We start from the raw sequence: 18,732 nt of genomic DNA, 5'->3' as shown, positions 1-18,732 counted from the left end.
TATACACCTGGTACAATGGAAGTAAGTGAGGCTCTCTTGGTTAAAAAAAATAAAAAACAAAAAATAGTAGAATATTTAAGATAAAAAAGATGTTAAGCAACCTAAAAGGCAAGCAACATTAACTTCTCTAACAAGACTACAACCCAGGTGTGGAAGTCAAAGTTGATGATAAAATAATCTTCCAGCCGTTTACTTCAACATTTGGAGTTGTTGCAGTTATTATAGACATTTGAAAAAACCAAGATATTGTGGAAAAATTTATTAAATGCGGCGGATCAGGGATAGAGCAGTCCTCTTTCAAGTTGACAGTTTGCAAGCCTTTGGTGCCATGTTTAGCTGATTATGGTGGAAATCATGAAAAGGCAAAGAGTAAAACGAACCAAAAGAACAGAATCCTCACAGTTACCATTATTACATAAAAAATAAAACCCTATTCACTGGAAAACCATATATATAACCATATATTTGAATGTGTTTTCTTACAGCTAATTTATCTCCGCCCTCATGCTCTTAATGTTTTATAAGATAGGAAAAGACATACATAATTACTGTCTTAATTATTAAAAACCCAGTATCCCTGCTTATCTTGTCATACAACATATGTTCACCCATGAAAACATACACTATCCCCCACAGATGCAGTCAGTAAATCATCCAGACTTGCTTCCTCTGACTGTCTTAAGTAGCTATACTGTTTTCTATCTCAGCCGGGTTCAGGTATGTGTAGGGCACTTCCAGCTGTGAGTTTCGTGCCGTTATTTCTTCACTGAGGTAAGACAACTCAGCTTGAAACTCCTTCATCATCTCCTTCAGGGCCGGCTCATCAAATCGTTGTTCAGGGTAACCACCCAAGGGAACCTGTGCAGAAAAGTACATTGACACAGGGTTTCCTGGTACAAAAGGTCTGAATCATCATCATCTTTAATGTATGTATGAGCACAAACTTACAAAGTCAGTGTATCTTTGTGAAAGCAACCACAACATTGCCATACTTTTGACAGTCTCTCCAATATTTGGAAGGGTCTCCAAAATTGTCGTCATGCTTGACTGCCCCTTAGTGGTTGGAGGAAGTTTGTGCAGCAGGATTGGACCATTTGGTATCCAAGAGCAGTAGTCGAACTATAGACGATGAAACAAGTTTTATTGTGGTACAAAAAAAGAAACGGTTCCTTTTGTGTGGCTAGTTAGAGAAAACAAATTAAATAAACTGAATTTATATTCAACAACAAGAGGCAGCTGGACTCGCTTGAGAATAGTCCTTTCATCTCTCAACCAGGAAGATTCCTCAGTTCTGACTGACTGGTGGAAAACTCTAGGTTTTAGTTAGTTAGTTAGTTGTCTCCTATGGGAAATTTGTTTCGACAGTTTTTGTACATTTGCATGTCTCACTTTGCGAAAAATCATATACATTACATACATGACTTTGTTTTGTTTAAAGTGGAGATAGCTGAAGGTATTAGGCTTCTACTGAAGCAGCCTTTATTGCATTTATTAGGTTAATGTAGGCCATTTACCTGATAAATCTAAACTCTAAGTACATTTCATCATTCATTTTTGTACAGTTATAATGTCAGATCAGGGCCTTGTTAAGGACGTTTATTAAAAGAAAAAAACTCTTGATCTCCTCTTAACTGTTGCCTCACCTGTCCGTTATTGACTGCAGCATGTTGAGCTGTCGATGTGAAGATCACCATGGTGATGAACCTGATCACTTCGTCTGTACAGTTAAAGCGTTCTGGTATCCCTGTCGGCAGCACCACAATGATCAACTATATGTGCTTTGAAATATTTTACAGTGTGTAATATAAGTTGCTTTATATCCAGGCTGTGTGAATACATTGTGTTAGAATGTGGGTTAAATACCTGACGCTTTGTTTCCCAAGAAGCCATGAGTGAATATCTCACTGATCCATTCCTGCAGCTCAGTGTCTTTACAGACGTCACTGTTTGTGGGATAATAGAACTCCACCACTGCCTTCACAAATCTGAGAAACACACAAACAGTTCTTGTCATTTATAGTGTAATGCATGTTTAGTGTTCCTAAACTCATCATTAGTGATGTATAGCTGAGGTCATCGGGTGTTTAGGGTCTGCCAACATAAGGGACTCCAGAAAGAGCAGAGATTGAGTTCTTTGTTAGTATGTACACAATGGCTGGTGCTCTGGAGCTTCTGCTCACCTGATATAGAGACTCGGTCAGTCCTACTTAGTAAACAATGACAATAAAGGCTTATTTTATTTTCTATTCTCTATATGAGGGTCTGCAGCCTGCTTTAAAATCAACAGCTCAAATATTTGTGTGTACTTGTTGATGATGTTCCACACTTTGAGTCCATCGTCTCTGTAGAAGAAGTTGGGCACAGACTCCAGTCCTCGCTCAGCGATGTTTTCTGGCAGACAGAGGGAGCTGTAGGTTGTTTCAGAGTGAGTCCTTCTCATGAACTCCATCAGACCGTCATACCCAAGTGAGCTCTAATAATCAGAAACATAGACATATTTATCATGAGAGGGTTTCTCTAAGAGTAAAAATTGCAATGTCAAAAAAGAAAAAACAAACTGCATTTGGTTCAATGTAAATGGACAAGAAATAATTCTGTATAAACAATACCAACCACAGCTAGAATTCCATCAGGTCCTAAAAGATTTTTTCGGCCTATTGTGTTTAAGTAGAGAGTGAACCGGGAGTGTGGCATCAGCAGCTGAACAGACAAGAGAAAAAATCCTTTATGTCAATAGGATGCAAATTTAAGTGAGGACATTAATTGATGGTGTGGCACTTGAAGGATGTGCAAATGAAAATTTTACAGATTATGCGGCAAAGAGGAAGCAACAGGTTCAGGCAGATATGGGCAAAAATATAAACTAAAAATCTAATATATTCATATTTATAGGCTTGAAAGATTTTGTCAAAAACTCTGCTGTGTCGTCATACCTTGTAGAGAGGATGAATCACAGGGAAGCAGCGAAGAGTGGCAACAGCATAAACCTCAGCCATAAAGTGAGTACACATGAAGTGTTGAGTCGATGCATGATCCATTATATCTGCATTTCTGATGAAGATCTTGGCAAGTAGCCAGTCTGTCTCTGTGTCACTCGGCAGGAAGATGGGATTCTGGTCTGATGGTTTTTGATGAAGCTGAACATAAAGAAAACAACCATAATGGTTGATTTTACTCACACCTACAAAAACTCATACCTGCGTAAAAATAAATACAGTGACAGATTAATTGTGTTTGTAAATACCTGAATCGCTATTGGCTTTAGTTTTTTTTCTGGGTTCATGTAGAACAAACAGAGACCAGCAGTCACAGGCAGAGGTTCTCCATTATAATCTCTTGGGCGAATTCCGTCCATCTTCTTCTGATCAAAGATGAATATGTTGCCTTTCTGTATGGGAAGAAAACAAGACAACACAGATATAATTTAGGAACTTAGAATTGTGATACAACTACAGACATAAATTTATAAATTGTCTAATAATTCATCCAATGTCTTGGATCTTATTCAGGAACATATACATGTTCAAGTTGTCACCCAAAACAGAAGAATTTCACCATACCTCCATTTCCATCTGCAGAGAGGTTCCCTCTTCCAGAAAAGGCTTCACCATCTCCTCTGTGACTGGAAAGTTTGGGGGAAGCTCCGAGCAGCGTTTAATCACGTTGGGGTTGATACCGTTTAGAAACTGGTATCCATAAAAGTCATCGTCCTTCCAGTGCTCGCTAACATACTCTGGAAGGAAGAAAATCAAAAAAGCAAATGCGACTGATTACTGATCGTAATTTTAGAGGTCACCTGAGTTGACGACATGCATGCTACATTTTAAGATTGACGCAGTAAATTCCCATGCATTATAGTAATTATCTGTGCACGTTCTGACAGGAATTGTAGTGTTGGAAGCCTCACTTGAAACTCAGGCAGTAGCTCTGCCGTGTTGTCTTAAAGAGTAACTAAACCTCTAAACCATGTTTTTCAGGTTAAAACTAGTGCATATGGTGATCTAGTAATATTATTCACTGATCCAAGTCCAACTCTCTGTAGTTTTGTGTAAAATATTCAAACTGTATTTTTTTTTGTTATAAATGGGTGTACGTACTGCCTTTCCTGGATAAACACCTCCCACTACATTTGAATTTTCGTATTAGCTGGCTGTAACCGGTTCTATGTCACCAACCGTTCTCCAGAGAGCAGAGCCACATAAATTCAGTGCATAAATTCACCATGAGCGGAAGAGGAAGTACAAAAATAAAACAACTGGTTTTACTTTTCAGATTAAAAGCTCCCGTGTTGACGCCACATCATATTTCACTTTACTACATAATGGATAGAGTCCTAGCGAGCTCATCGGGCTCCTTTTAAAAAACCCCAAAAACATTGTCTCTCGACCATAGCTGTGTGGAAGCAGGCTGTGGAGCTGTGAGCACAGTGTCCATTCCGCCCAGCAACAGTGAACACTATTTTCTGATTGGCTATCGGTCGCTAATTCAAGACAGCTGTTTGAATGAACTACGCTGAACAAACTGCCTTTGTGTCGTCGTTTCATAGATTACTAATTTATGTGTGGTAACTTTTATCACTTATTAGCGTGAGAAATGTCATGTGTGGCATGTGAGTGTGTGAACTTGCGTCTCACGCAGAATGCAGCTGCCACAGCAAATACAACAGCAAGCTGCCTGCAATTTGTGCTTGCTGTCACTCGAAGATCACGCCCCCAGCGGTGCTCACTCACCCCTACTTCCCCTCCCCACTCACTGATAACTCCCTGCCCACTTTTTGAAGATATTCAAAATCAGTCATTGGGTGGAGTCAGCTTCAAACATCGAAAACTACCTGACATTGTTGTCTGTTTGTTCCAGAAGACTTTTGTCATGTCTTCAATGCTTTCCCACTTTTCCATGGACCCAACCATCCCTTTAAGCTTGAGTTCAATACCACTGAAAACAAAGGAAAGCAAATGGAACATGACAATATATTGGATGCAGTTTGTTTTGATTGCAAATATTAATATCTAGTAGACTCACAGTGATTGTTCTGTATCTGCCATTTCAGTTGATCTGATCTTAGATAAGCCGATTTCAGCTGGGAACTTGGACTCATTATCAAAGCCGTTTACTTGAGGTAGTCCTTCAGCCATTGTCTTCCATCTAAATAACAAACAAACGGCTGTGTAAAGTCTTTAGATAAGTCTCTGAGACAATAACTGTACAGTACGTACTGTTCTGCGCACTTACTGGTACAAGCTCTTTTTAAATGTCACCTCTTTTTTTCGATGTTCAATCAACAAGGGATTGTCATCCTCAAACACCTTCATGGCTTAGAGGAGAAAACAAGTCAGATTTTAAGTTGAAACATACATTTCAAACAAAATATGTCAAAAGTAAAATCTAAAATAATGATTTGGTCTTTCTATGGTAACCAATTTTTACAGAGTTTACAGACCTCTCCCTCCCCTCAGCTCCACATCTTCTCCCCTGGAGATCCACCTGTGACAGGGGAAAAGAATGACTTCTCCTTCTGGAGTCGTCACCACTATTGTAGAGCAGTACCACTCATCTTCTGGGAAAATCCAGAACGGATCCTTTTCCACCTTGACCAGCAGCAGTTTCCCCAGAGATGTTGTTGTTTTTATGTTGTATGTCCCTGTCTGCAAGGGAAAATATAAACATACACAGGCAACCTAAACCAACATTTGCACTGTAAGAGCAATGAATAACTGGATTCAACTTACACTCCCAGTTGTAAAGTCTCTGCCAAAGTTGTCCAAGTCAGCTCGATCGCTCTGACCTTCATTTCCAAATAGGGTGAGGAATACATGATCCCATGTTCCTGCATATTGCATGTTACCTGTTGTCACTTCTATCTTGTACTCAGCCATGATCTCTCAGTGGATAATTGATTAAACGACAGGTCTGGGATTTTGTTTTCAGTGCTCTGCAGTTTTGATCTATGCCTCTTTATCTAGTCACCTGCCCCACCCTAGTTTGGAACAGTTCCATCTTTGGAGGAGGGGAATGTTTTGTTGACTCAGAGGCATAAAGAAACACATAATGTTTTGGGTTTTTTTGGAAAGAAAACACCGTACAGATACATAGAATCATGTCGATTTTATAAAAATTTGGAACATAACTGAAGAATAATCACTGTCATTCCTGCAGTGCTCACAAAAGATTCCAGTTCCAGTAATTTTGGCATTTTTTGCAAGAGTGATTACGACCTGTTGTGCTTGTGAAGTTGTCTTGCCTAATCGACTTACGCAATGTCCTAATTTCATGCCAACCATAAAAGGAATGAGAATGTTTCTGTGCCTTAAAACAATTACTCGATTTGTTTTGTTTTTTTGTGGTGAGGAAGCCAAAGCAGCGACTGGATAACAAAAGTAGATTACTGAACTTCAATGCCATGTTGGTAGACCCAGGCCTTAAACTTACCCCGTAGGCCCGACTTGTCCAAGGATTTCAGCCAGCCATCCTGACGCGACTGTCAATCTGAGCGTTATCTGCCACGCTCACACTGTCCAGTGGTCTAAACCAGTCCAAACAGCAAAATGAGCTGTTTTCAAACCAAAGTATTGAATAGTTATTTTCACTCAGACTTTTGTGGATGCTTAATTAGACACTCAACTTTGATATAATATAAGCATTTTTAATATTACAAGCCATGTTTCCACAGGCTTTAATTATTGAAAACCCAGTATCCCTGCTTATCTTGTCATACAGCATATGTTCACCCATGAAAACATACATTATCCCCCACAGATGCAGTCAGTTAATCATCCAGACTTGCTTCCTCTGACTGTCTTAAGTAGCTATACTGTTTTCTATCTCAGCCGGGATCAGGTATGGGTAGGGCACTTCCAGGTGTGAGTTTCTTGCCGTTATTTCTTCACTGAGGTAAGACAACTCTGCTTGGAACTCCTTCATCATCTCCTTCAGGGCCGGCTCATCAAATCGTTGTTCAGGGTAACCACCCAAGGGAACCTGAACAGAAAAGTACATTGACACAGGGTTTCCTGGTACAAAAGGTCTGAATCATCACCATACTGTATTCGTTAATGTATGTATGAGCACAAACTTACAAAGTCAGTGTATCTTTGTGAAAGCAACCACAACGTTGCCATACTTTTGACAGTCTCTCCAATATTTGGAAGGGTCTCCAAAATCGTTGTCATGCTTGACTGCCCCTTAGTGGTTGGAGGAGGTTTGTGCAGCAGGATTGGACCATTTGGCAACCAAGAGCAGTAGTCGAACTAGACGATGAAACAAGTTTTAGTGTGGTACAAAAAAAAGAAATGGTTCATTTTGTGTGTCTAGTTAGAGAAAACAAATTAAATAAACTGAATTTATATTCAACAAGAGGCAGCGCGACTCGCTTGAGAATAGTCAAAGTTCTTTCATCTCTCATCCAGGAAGATTCCTCAGTTCTAACTGACTGGTGGAAAACTCTAGGTATTAGTTAGTTAGGTAGTTAGTTAAATTTGGTTTGACAGTTTTTGCACATTTGCATGTTTCACTTTGCGAAAAACCATTATTTTGTTTAAAGTGGAGATGGCTGAAGGTATTAGGCTTCTACTGAAGCAGCCTTTATTGCATTAGGTTTATGTAGGCCATTTACCTGATAAATCTAAACTCTAAGAACATTTCATCATTCATTTTTGTCCAATTATAATGTCAGATCAAGGACGATTATTAAAAGAAAAGAAATCTTAATCCCTTAACTCTTGCCTCACCTGGCCACTGTTGACTGCAGCATGTTGAGCTGTCGATGTGAAGATCACCATGGTGATGAACCTGATCACTTCCTCTGTAGAGTGAAAGCGTTCTGGTATCCCTGTCGGTAGCACCACAATGATCAGTTATATGTGTAATATAAGTTGCTTTATATTCAGGTCGTGTTAACACGTTGTGTCAGAATGTGGGTTAAATACCTGACGCTTTGTTTCCCAAGAAGCCATGAGTGAATATCTCACTGATCCATTCCTGCAGCTCAGTGTCTTTACAGACGTCACTGTTTGTGGGATAATAGAACTCCACCACTGCCTTCACAAATCTGAGAAACACACAAACAGTTCTTGTCATTTATTATGTAATGCATGTTTAGTGTTCCTCAACTCATCATTAGTGATGTATAGCTGAGGTCATCGGGTGTTTAGGGTCTGCCAACATAAGGGACTCCGGAAAGAGCAGAGTTCTTTGTAAGTATGTACACAAGGGCTGGTGCTCTCAGAGCCTCAGGTCGCCTGATATAGAGACTCGGTCAGTCCTACTTAGTAAACAATGACAATAAAGGCTTATTTTATTTTCTATTCTCTATATGAGGGTCTGCAGCCTGCTTTAAAATCAACAGCTCAAACATTTGTGTGTACTTGTTGATGATGTTCCACACTTTGAGTCCATCGTCTCTGTAGAAGAAGTTGGGCACAGACTCCAGTCCTCGCTCAGCGATGTTTTCTGGCAGACAGAGGGAGCTGTAGGTTGTTTCAGAGTGAGTCCTTCTCATGAACTCCATCAGACCGTCATACCCAAGTGAGCTCTAATAATCAGACACAGACATATTTATCATGAGTTCATGGGTTTCTCTAAGTGTAAAAATTGCATTTAAAAAAATAAAAAACAAACTGTATTTGGTTTAATGTAAATGGAAAAGAAATACTTCTGGATGTTAAAATATCCCAACCATAGTTAGAGCCCCATCAGGTCCAAAAAGATTTCTTCGGCCAAATGTGTTTAAGTAGAGAGTGAACCGGGAGTGTGGAATCAGCAGCTGAACAGACAAGAGAAAAAATCCTTTATGTCAACACAGTATACAAATTTAAGTGAGGACATTTATAGATAATGTGGCACTTAAAGGATGTGCATATAAAAACTTTACAGATCATGCAGCAAATAGAAAACAACAGGTTCAGGGAGATATGGGCAAAAATATAAACTAAAAATCAACTATATTCATTGTTTAGGTTTGAAAGGTTTTGAGAGAAGTCACTGACAAAAACTCTGCTGTGTCGTCATACCTTGTAGAGAGGATGAATCACTGGGAAGCAGCGAAGAGTGGCAATAGCATAAACCTCAGCCATAAAGTGAGTACACATTAAGTGTTGAGTCGACTCATGATCCATTAGATCTGCATTTCTGATGAAGATCTTGGCAAGTAGCCAGTCTGTCTCTGTGTCACTCGGCAGGAAGATGGGATTCTGGTCTGACGGTTTTTGATGCAGCTGAATATAAAGAAAACAACCATAATGGTTTCACTATAAATGTATACAGTGTAAATAAATACAGTTACAGATTCCCTATGTCAGTAAATACCTGTATCGCTATTGGCTTCAGTTTCTTTTCTGGGTTCATGTAGAACAAACAGAGACCAGCAGTCACAGGCAGAGGTTCTCCATTATAATCTCTCGGGCGAATTCCGTCCATCTTCTTCTGATCAAAGATGAATATGTTGCCTTTCTGAATGGGAAGAAAACAAGACAACACAGATATAATTTAGGAACTCGAGACATCAATGTATAAATTGTCTAATAATTCATCCAATGTCTTGGAACATATCAGGAACATAAATGTTCAGGTTGTCACCCAAAACAGAAGAATTTCACCATACCTCCATTTCCATCTGCAGAGAGGTTCCCTCTTCCAGAAAAGGCTTCACCATCTCCTCTGTGACTGGAAAGTTTGGGGGAAGCTCCGAGCAGCGTTTAATCACATTGGGGTTGATACCGTTTAGAAACTGGTATCCATAAAAGTCATCGTCCTTCCAGTGCTCGCTAACGTACTCTGGAAGGAAGAAAATCAAAAAAGCAAATGTGACTGATTACTGATCGTAACTTTAGAGGTCACCTGAGTTGACAACATGTGTGCTGCATTTTTTAGGTTAACGCAGTAAATTCCCATGCATGATAGTAATTATTGTGCAAGTTCTGACAGGAATTGCAGTGTTGGAATTATCTAGTAATATTCACTGATCTAGGTCCAACTCTTTGTTTTGTAAGTATTCAAGCTGTATTTTGTGTTCAAAATGGGTGTATGTACTGCCTTTCCTGGATAAACACCTCCCATTACATTTGAATTTTCATATTGGCTGGCTCTTACCGGCTAATAAATAAAAAATCCGGTTTGACTTTTCAGAATAAAAGCTCCCTCGTATTTCACTTTACTACATCACACCAAGAGTCCTAGCTAGCTCAGCAGGCTCCTGTTTATTTTTGGTGTGTAGAAAAACTTCTCCGTTCGTGTTTACAACATTTAAAGTGTATTTCTGTGCAAGAAGAACCCCCCAAAAAACATTGTTACGCGACTCCAGCTGTGCAGCTGTTTGGCAGCGGGCTGTGGAGCTGTGAGCACAGTGGGTCCATTCTGCCCAGCAACAGTGAATACTATTTACCGATTGGCTGATCGGTCGCTAATTCAAGACAGCTGTTTGAATGAACTACACAGTGTAAACTGCCTTCGCGTCGTCGATTCATAGATTGAGTGTGTGAACTTGCGTCTCACGCAAAATGCAGCTCTCAGTTGCCACTGGAAATACCACAGCAAGCTGCCTCTGCTGCAATTTGTGCTTGCTGTCACTTGATGATCACGCCCCCCAGCGGTGCTCACTCACCCCTCCTTCCCCTCCCCACTCAGTGATAACTCCCGGCCTCTTTTTGAAGATATTCAAAATCAGTCATTGGGTGGAGTCAGCTTCAAACATCGAAAACTACCTGACATTGTTGTCCGTTTGTTCCAGAAGACTTTTGTCATGTCTTCAATGCTTTCCCACTTTTCCATGGACCCAGCCATCCCTTTAAGCTTGAGTTCAATACCACTGAAAACAAAGGAAAGCAAAGGGAACATGACAATATATTGGATGCAGTTTGTCTTGATTGCAAATATTAATATCCAGTAGACTCACATTGATTGTTTTGTATCTGCCAGTTCAGTTGTTCTGATCTTAGAGAAGCGGATTTCAGCTGGGAGCTTGAGCTCATTATCAAATCCGTTTACTTGAGGTAGTCCTTCAGCCATTGTCTTCCAACTAAAAAACAAACAAACGACTGTGTAAAGTCTTTAGATAAGTCTCTGAGACAATAACTGTACAGTGAATACTGTTCTGAGCACTTACTGGTACAAGCTCTTTTTAAATGTCACCTCTTTTTTTCGATGTTCAATCAACAAGGGATTGTCATCCTCAAACACCTTCATGGCTTAGAGGAGAAAACAAGGCAGATTTTAAGTTGAAAAATAGAAATTAAAAATGTGTCAACAGTAGTAGGCTACTATCTAAAAAAATGATTTGGTCTTTCTATGGAGTTTACAGACCTCTCCCTCCCCTCAGCTCCACGTCTTCTCCCCTGGAGATCCACCTGTGACAGGGGAAAAGAATGACTTCTCCTTCTGGAGTCGTCACCACTATTGTAGAGCAGTACCACTCATCTTCTGGGAAAATCCAGAATGGATCCTTTTCCACCTTGACCAGCAGCAGTTTCCCCAGAGACGTTGTTGTTTTTATGTTGTATGTCCCTGTCTGCAAGGGAAAATATAAACATACACAGACAACCTAAACCAACATTTGCACTGTAACAGCAATGAATAACTGGATTCAACTTACACTCCCAGTCGTAAAGTCTCTGCCAAAGTTGTCCAAGTCAGCTCGATCGCTCTGACCTTCATTTCCAAATAGGGTGAGGAATACATGATCCCATGTTCCTGCATATTGAATGTCACCTGTTGTCACTTCTATCTTGTACTCAGCCATGATCTCTCAGAGGATATTCGATAAAGCAACAGGTCTGGGTCTTTGTGTTGAGTGCCTTTATGTGGTCACCTGCCCTTCCCTAGTTTGGAACTCTATAGGCTTTGGAGGAGGGGGAATGTTTTGTTGACTCGGAGGCTTAAAGCAACTTGTTACATAACTGAAGAATAATGACTGTCCAGTTCCAGTAATTTTGGCATTTTTTGCAAGAGAGGTGACGACATGTTGTGCTCAACGCCTCATCGCCTAATTTCATGGCAACCATACAAAGGAATGAGAAATGTCTACTATGTGTCCTTGCCTTAAAACAATTACTTGATTTGTTTTTTGTTGTGAGGAAGCCAAAGCAGAGACTGGATAACAAAAGTAGATTACTGAACTTCATTGTCTCACAAAAGGGAAAAGTAAAAGTCTGCCTAACTGTAGAATTAGCATCCTTGAAGTCACGTAGCACTACCTGACTTGACTAACAGAATTATCTGGCAGAGTAGTGGAGTTATGGATGCAGAAGCCTCATCAGCTTAGTGTGTCACAAGAACAGAACAAATAAGAACTTGTTTAAATTCAGTTAATTTACTGTTTTTGATTATTCAAGAAATCTGATCAACACGAAGCATGAATCTGAAAAATCACAAACTCTTGGTCTGCTTATCTTGTCATGCAGCATGCTTACACTCATTAACCCATCCAAGTAGCTCTCAGAATGCAGTCAATCAACAAACCAGGACTCTTCATCTGTCTTAAGTAGCTATACTGTTTTCTATCTCAGCCGGGTTCAGCTATGTGTAGGGCACTTACAGCTGTGCGTTTCTTGCCGTTCTTCACTGAGGAGAGACAACTCTGCTTCAGGGCCGGCTCATCAAATCGTTTGTTCAGGGTAATTCTATCCAAAATACATCAATAGATAATTCAGACTTTATTCATGTAGCACTTTTAATACAAAGTAATATAATTCAAAGTGGTTTATAGGATAAAACGGCATCTTCCCACCCATTTCCCATCAATACAAGTACATACAAGATAGAATCCAGCGAGAACCCATGCACTCACAAGCTGAACATGCAAATTCCACACAGAAAGGCCTTCAGGTCAAACCATCTTTCTGTGAGTCAACAATGCTAGAAAAGGTCATCTCAGTCATCAGTGATGAGGAAACACTGGAGACTAAAAAAAATACTAATAAATGACCAGAAAAAAAATCAGGAATAAAGTCAAATCTATTTTAATCTCATCCAATTTAAGCAGTCAAACAGTCTTCACATTTTAGAGCATTGGACGGGCTGAATAACAGGAGAAGATTTCATTGTCTGACAAATAGTAAAGTAAGGTAGTAAACGTGGAGAAAAATGCAGACAGAGGGGACAGAATTAATAGGTGGAGCAGAAAATGACTGATTACATGATGAGGCAGCCACGGAAGACACTGTCTAATGCAGTCAGTAAATCATCCAGACTTGCTTCCTCTGACTGTCTTAAGTAGCTATACTGTTTTCTATCTCAGCCGGGATCAGGTATGGGTAGGGCACTTCCAGGTGTGAGTTTCTTGCCGTTATTTCTTCACTGAGGTAAGACAACTCTGCTTGGAACTCCTTCATCATCTCCTTCAGGGCCGGCTCATCAAATCGTTGTTCAGGGTAACCACCCAAGGGAACCTGAACAGAAAAGTACATTGACACAGGGTTTCCTGGTACAAAAGGTCTGAATCATCACCATACTGTATTCGTTAATGTATGTATGAGCACAAACTTACAAAGTCAGTGTATCTTTGTGAAAGCAACCACAATGTTGCCATACTTTTGACAGTCTCTCCAATATTTGGAAGGGTCTCCAAAATCGTTGTCATGCTTGACTGCCCCTTAGTGGTTGGAGGAGGTTTGTGCAGCAGGATTGGACCATTTGGCAACCAAGAGCAGTAGTCGAACTAGACGATGAAACAAGTTTTAGTGTGGTACAAAAAAAAGAAATGGTTCATTTTGTGTGTCTAGTTAGAGAAAACAAATTAAATAAACTGAATTTATATTCAACAAGAGGCAGCTCGACTCGCTTGAGAATAGTCAAAGTTCTTTCATCTCTCATCCAGGAAGATTCCTCAGTTCTAACTGACTGGTGGAAAACTCTAGGTATTAGTTAGTTAGGTAGTTAGTTAAATTTGGTTTGACAGTTTTTGCACATTTGCATGTTTCACTTTGCGAAAAACCATTATTTTGTTTAAAGTGGAGATGGCTGAAGGTATTAGGCATCTACTGAAGCAGCCTTTATTGCATTAGGTTTATGTAGGCCATTTACCTGATAAATCTAAACTCTAAGAACATTTCATCATTCATTTTTGTCCAATTATAATGTAAGATCAAGGACGATTATTAAAAGAAAAGAAATCTTAATCTCTTAACTCTTGCCTCACCTGGCCACTGTTGACTGCAGCATGTTGAGCTGTCGATGTGAAGATCACCATGGTGATGAACCTGATCACTTCCTCTGTAGAGTGAAAGCGTTCTGGTATCCCTGTCGGTAGCACCACAATGATCAGTTATATGTGTAATATAAGTTGCTTTATATTCAGGTCGTGTTAACACATTGTGTCAGAATGTGGGTTAAATACCTGACGCTTTGTTTCCCAAGAAGCCATGAGTGAATATCTCACTGATCCATTCCTGCAGCTCAGTGTCTTTACAGACGTCACTGTTTGTGGGATAATAGAACTCCACCACTGCCTTCACAAATCTGAGAAACACACAAACAGTTCTTGTCATTTATTGTGTAATGCATGTTTAGTGTTCCTCAACTCATCATTAGTGATGTATAGCTGAGGTCATCGGGTGTTTAGGGTCTGCCAACATAAGGGACTCCGGAAAGAGCAGAGTTCTTTGTAAGTATGTACACAAGGGCTGGTGCTCTCAGAGCCTCAGGTCACCTGATATAGGGACTCGGTCAGTCCTACTTAGTAAACAATGACAATAAAGGCTTATTTTATTTTCTATTCTCTATATGAGGGTCTGCAGCCTGCTTTAAAATCAACAGCTCAAATATTTGTGTGTACTTGTTGATGATGTTCCACACTTTGAGTCCATCGTCTCTGTAGAAGAAGTTGGGCACAGACTCCAGTCCTCGCTCAGCGATGTTTTCTGGCAGACAGAGGGAGCTGTAGGTTGTTTCAGAGTGAGTCCTTCTCATGAACTCCATCAGACCGTCATACCCAAGTGAGCTCTAATAATCAGACACATAGACATATTTATCATGAGTTCATGGGTTTCTCTAAGTGTAAAAATTGCATTTAAAAAAATAAAAAACAAACTGTATTTGGTTTAATGTAAATGGAAAAGAAATACTTCTGGATGTTAAAATATCCCAACCATAGTTAGAGCCCCATCAGGTCCAAAAAGATTTCTTCGGCCTAATGTGTTTAAGTAGAGAGTGAACCGGGAGTGTGGAATCAGCAGCTGAACAGACAAGAGAAAAAATCCTTTATGTCAACACATAGTATACAAATTTAAGTGAGGACATTTATAGATAATGTGGCACTTAAAGGATGTGCATATAAAAACTTTACAGATCATGCAGCAAATAGAAAACAACAGGTTCAGGGAGATATGGGCAAAAATATAAACTAAAAATCAACTATATTCATTGTTTAGGTTTGAAAGGTTTTGAGAGAAGTCACTGACAAAAACTCTGCTGTGTCGTCATACCTTGTAGAGAGGATGGATCACAGGGAAGCAGCGAAGAGTGGCAATAGCATAAACCTCAGCCATAAAGTGAGTACACATGAAGTGTTGAGTCGACTCATGATCCATTAGATCTGCATTTCTGATGAAGATCTTGGCAAGTAGCCAGTCTGTCTCTGTGTCACTCGGCAGGAAGATGGGATTCTGCTCTGACGGTTTTTGATGCAGCTGAATATAAAGAAAACAACCATAATGGTTTCACTATAAATGTATACAGTGTAAATAAATACAGTTACAGATTCCCTATGTCAGTAAATACCTGTATCGCTATTGGCTTCAGTTTCTTTTCTGGGTTCATGTAGAACAAACAGAGACCAGCAGTCACAGGCAGAGGTTCTCCATTATAATCTCTCGGGCGAATTCCGTCCATCTTCTTCTGATCAAAGATGAATATGTTGCCTTTCTGTATGGGAAGAAAACAAGACAACACAGATATAATTTAGGAACTCGAGACATCAATGTATACATTGTCTAATAATTCATCCAATGTCTTGGAACATATCAGGAACATAAATGTTCAGGTTGTCACCCAAAACAGAAGAATTTCACCATACCTCCATTTCCATCTGCAGAGAGGTTCCCTCTTCCAGAAAAGGCTTCACCATCTCCTCTGTGACTGGAAAGTTTGGGGGAAGCTCCGAGCAGCGTTTAATCACATTGGGGTTGATACCGTTTAAAAACTGGTATCCATAAAAGTCATCGTCCTTCCAGTGCTCGCTAACGTACTCTGGAAGGAAGAAAATCAAAAAAGCAAATGTGACTGATTACTGATCGTAACTTTAGAGGTCACCTGAGTTGACAACGTGTGCTGCATTTTCAGGTTAACGCAGTAAATTCCAATGCATGATAGTAATTATTGTGCAAGTTCTGACAGGAATTGCAGTGTTGGAATTATCTAGAAATATTCACTGATCTAGGTCCAACTCTTTGTTTTGTAAGTATTCAAGCTGTATTTTGTGTTCAAAATGGGTGTATGTACTGCCTTTCCTGGATAAACAGCTCCCATTACATTTGAATTTTCGTATTAGCTGGCTCTTACCGGCTAATAAATAAAAAATCCGGTTTGACTTTTCAGAATAAAAGCTCCCTTGTTGACACAGCATCGTATTTCACTTTACTACATCACACCAAGAGTCCTAGCTAGCTCAACAGGCTCCTGTTTATTTTTGGTGTGTAGAAAAACTTCTCCGTTCGTGTTTACAACATTTAAAGTGTATTTCTGTGCAAGAAGAACCCCCCAAAAAACATTGTTACGCGACTCCAGCTGTGCAGCTGTTTGGCAGCGGGCTGTGGAGCTGTGAGCACAGTGGGTCCATTCTGCCCAGCAACAGTGAATACTATTTACCGATTGGCTGATCGGTCGCTAATTCAAGACGGCTGTTTGAATGAACTACACAGTGTAAACTGCCTTCGCGTCGTCGATTCATAGATTGAGTGTGTGAACTTGCGTCTCACGCAAAATGCAGCTCTCAGTTGCCACTGGAAATACCACAGCAAGCTGCCTCTGCTGCAATTTGTGCTTGCTGTCACTTGATGATCACGCCCCCAGCGGTGCTCACTCACCCCTCCTTCCCCTCCCCACTCAGTGATAACTCCCGGCCTCTTTTTGAAGATATTCAAAATCAGTCATTGGGTGGAGTCAGCTTCAAACATCGAAAACTACCTGACATTGTTGTCCGTTTGTTCCAGAAGACTTTTGTCATGTCTTCAATGCTTTCCCACTTTTCCATGGACCCAGCCATCCCTTTAAGCTTGAGTTCAATACCACTGAAAACAAAGGAAAGCAAAGGGAACATGACAATATATTGGATGCAGTTTGTCTTGATTGCAAATATTAATATCCAGTAGACTCACATTGATTGTTTTGTATCTGCCAGTTCAGTTGTTCTGATCTTAGATAAGCGGATATCAGCTGGGAGCTTGAGCTCATTATCAAATCCGTTTACTTGAGGTAATCCTTCAGCCATTGTCTTCCAACTAAAAAACAAACAAACGACTGTGTAAAGTCTTTAGATAAGTCTCTGAGACAATAACTGTACAGTGAATACTGTTCTGAGCACTTACTGGTACAAGCTCTTTTTAAATGTCACCTCTTTTTCTCGATGTTCAATCAACAAGGGATTGTCATCCTCAAACACCTTCATGGCTAAGAGGAGAAAACAAGGCAGATTTTAAGTTGAAAAATAGAAATTAAAAATGTGTCAACAGTAGTAGGCTACTATCTAAAAAAATTATTTGGTCTTTCTATGGAGTTTACAGACCTCTCCCTCCCCTCAGCTCCACGTCTTCTCCCCTGGAGATCCACCTGTGACAGGGGAAAAGAATGACTTCTCCTTCTGGAGTCGTCACCACTATTGTAGAGCAGTACCACTCATCTTCTGGGAAAATCCAGAATGGATCCTTTTCCACCTTGACCAGCAGCAGTTTCCCCAGAGACGTTGTTGTTTTTATGTTGTATGTCCCTGTCTGCAAGGGAAAATATAAACATACACAGACAACCTAAACCAACATTTGCACTGTAACAGCAATGAATAACTGGATTCAACTTACACTCCCAGTCGAAAAGTCTCTGCCAAAGTTGTCCAAGTCAGCTCGATCGCTCTGACCTTCATTTCCAAATAGGGTGAGGAATACATGATCCCATGTTCCTGCATATTGAATGTCACCTGTTGTCACTTCTATCTTGTACTCAGCCATGATCTCTCAGAGGATATTCGATAAAGCAACAGGTATGGGTCTTTGTGTTGAGTGCCTTTATGTAGTCACCTGCCCCTCCCTAGTTTGGAACTCTATATCAAAAAAAAAAATATAGGCTTTGGGGGAGGGGGAATGTTTTGTTGTATCAGAGGCTTAAAGCAACTTGTAACATAACTGAAGAATAATGACTGTCATTGCCGCAGTGATCACAACAAATGTTTTTTCCAGTTCCAGTAATTTTGGCATTTTTTGCAAGAGAGGTGACGACATGTTGTGCTCAGCACCTCATCGCCTAATTTCATGGCAACCATACAAAGGAATGAGAAATGTCTACTTTGTGTCCTTGCCCTAAAACAATTACTTGATTTGTTTTTTGTTGTTGTGAGGAAGCCAAAGCAGAGACTGGATAACAAAAGTAGATTACTGAACTTCATTGTCTCACAAAAGGGAAAAGTAAAAGTCTGCCTAACTGTAGAATTAGCATCCTTGAAGTCACGTAGCACTACCTGACTTGACTAACAGAATTATCTGGCAGAGTAGTGGAGTTATGGATGCAGAAGCCTCATCAGCTTAGTGTGTCACAAGA

At 40.0% G+C, this 18,732-nt stretch overlaps 2 protein-coding genes across 2 annotated transcripts; both read right to left on the bottom strand.

Annotated features, from left to right (window-relative positions):
- Positions 1–246: 246 nt before the first annotated feature.
- Positions 247–5,876, bottom strand: LOC310935339 (hydroperoxide isomerase ALOXE3; the record flags this gene model as incomplete). Its single annotated transcript, XM_083899217.1, has 14 exons — positions 247–858; positions 949–1,119; positions 1,644–1,744; positions 1,864–1,985; positions 2,307–2,473; positions 2,614–2,700; positions 2,934–3,137; positions 3,245–3,388; positions 3,561–3,733; positions 4,832–4,935; positions 5,023–5,145; positions 5,233–5,314; positions 5,441–5,645; positions 5,730–5,876. The coding sequence occupies 14 exons, from the start codon at positions 5,874–5,876 to the stop codon at positions 679–681; spliced, it is 2,010 nt and encodes a 669-aa protein (XP_083755343.1). The 3' UTR covers positions 247–678.
- A 922-nt stretch (positions 5,877–6,798) lies between these two features.
- Positions 6,799–18,146, bottom strand: LOC310934767 (hydroperoxide isomerase ALOXE3-like; the record flags this gene model as incomplete). Its single annotated transcript, XM_083898564.1, has 26 exons — positions 6,799–6,978; positions 7,077–7,247; positions 7,728–7,828; positions 7,926–8,047; positions 8,364–8,530; positions 8,675–8,761; positions 9,009–9,212; positions 9,304–9,447; positions 9,599–9,771; positions 10,698–10,801; positions 10,889–11,011; positions 11,099–11,180; positions 11,296–11,500; positions 11,585–11,640; positions 13,214–13,379; positions 14,129–14,229; positions 14,327–14,448; positions 14,765–14,931; positions 15,414–15,617; positions 15,709–15,852; positions 16,004–16,176; positions 17,113–17,216; positions 17,304–17,426; positions 17,514–17,595; positions 17,711–17,915; positions 18,000–18,146. The coding sequence occupies 26 exons, from the start codon at positions 18,144–18,146 to the stop codon at positions 6,799–6,801; spliced, it is 3,657 nt and encodes a 1,218-aa protein (XP_083754690.1).
- Between the last annotated feature and the right edge of the window lie 586 nt (positions 18,147–18,732).

This window comes from Microchirus variegatus, assembly GCF_963457635.1.
Source record: "Microchirus variegatus genome assembly, chromosome: 12".
Taxonomy (NCBI): Eukaryota; Metazoa; Chordata; class Actinopteri; order Pleuronectiformes; family Soleidae; genus Microchirus; species Microchirus variegatus.
This window is presented reverse-complemented; position numbering and strand designations above follow the sequence as displayed.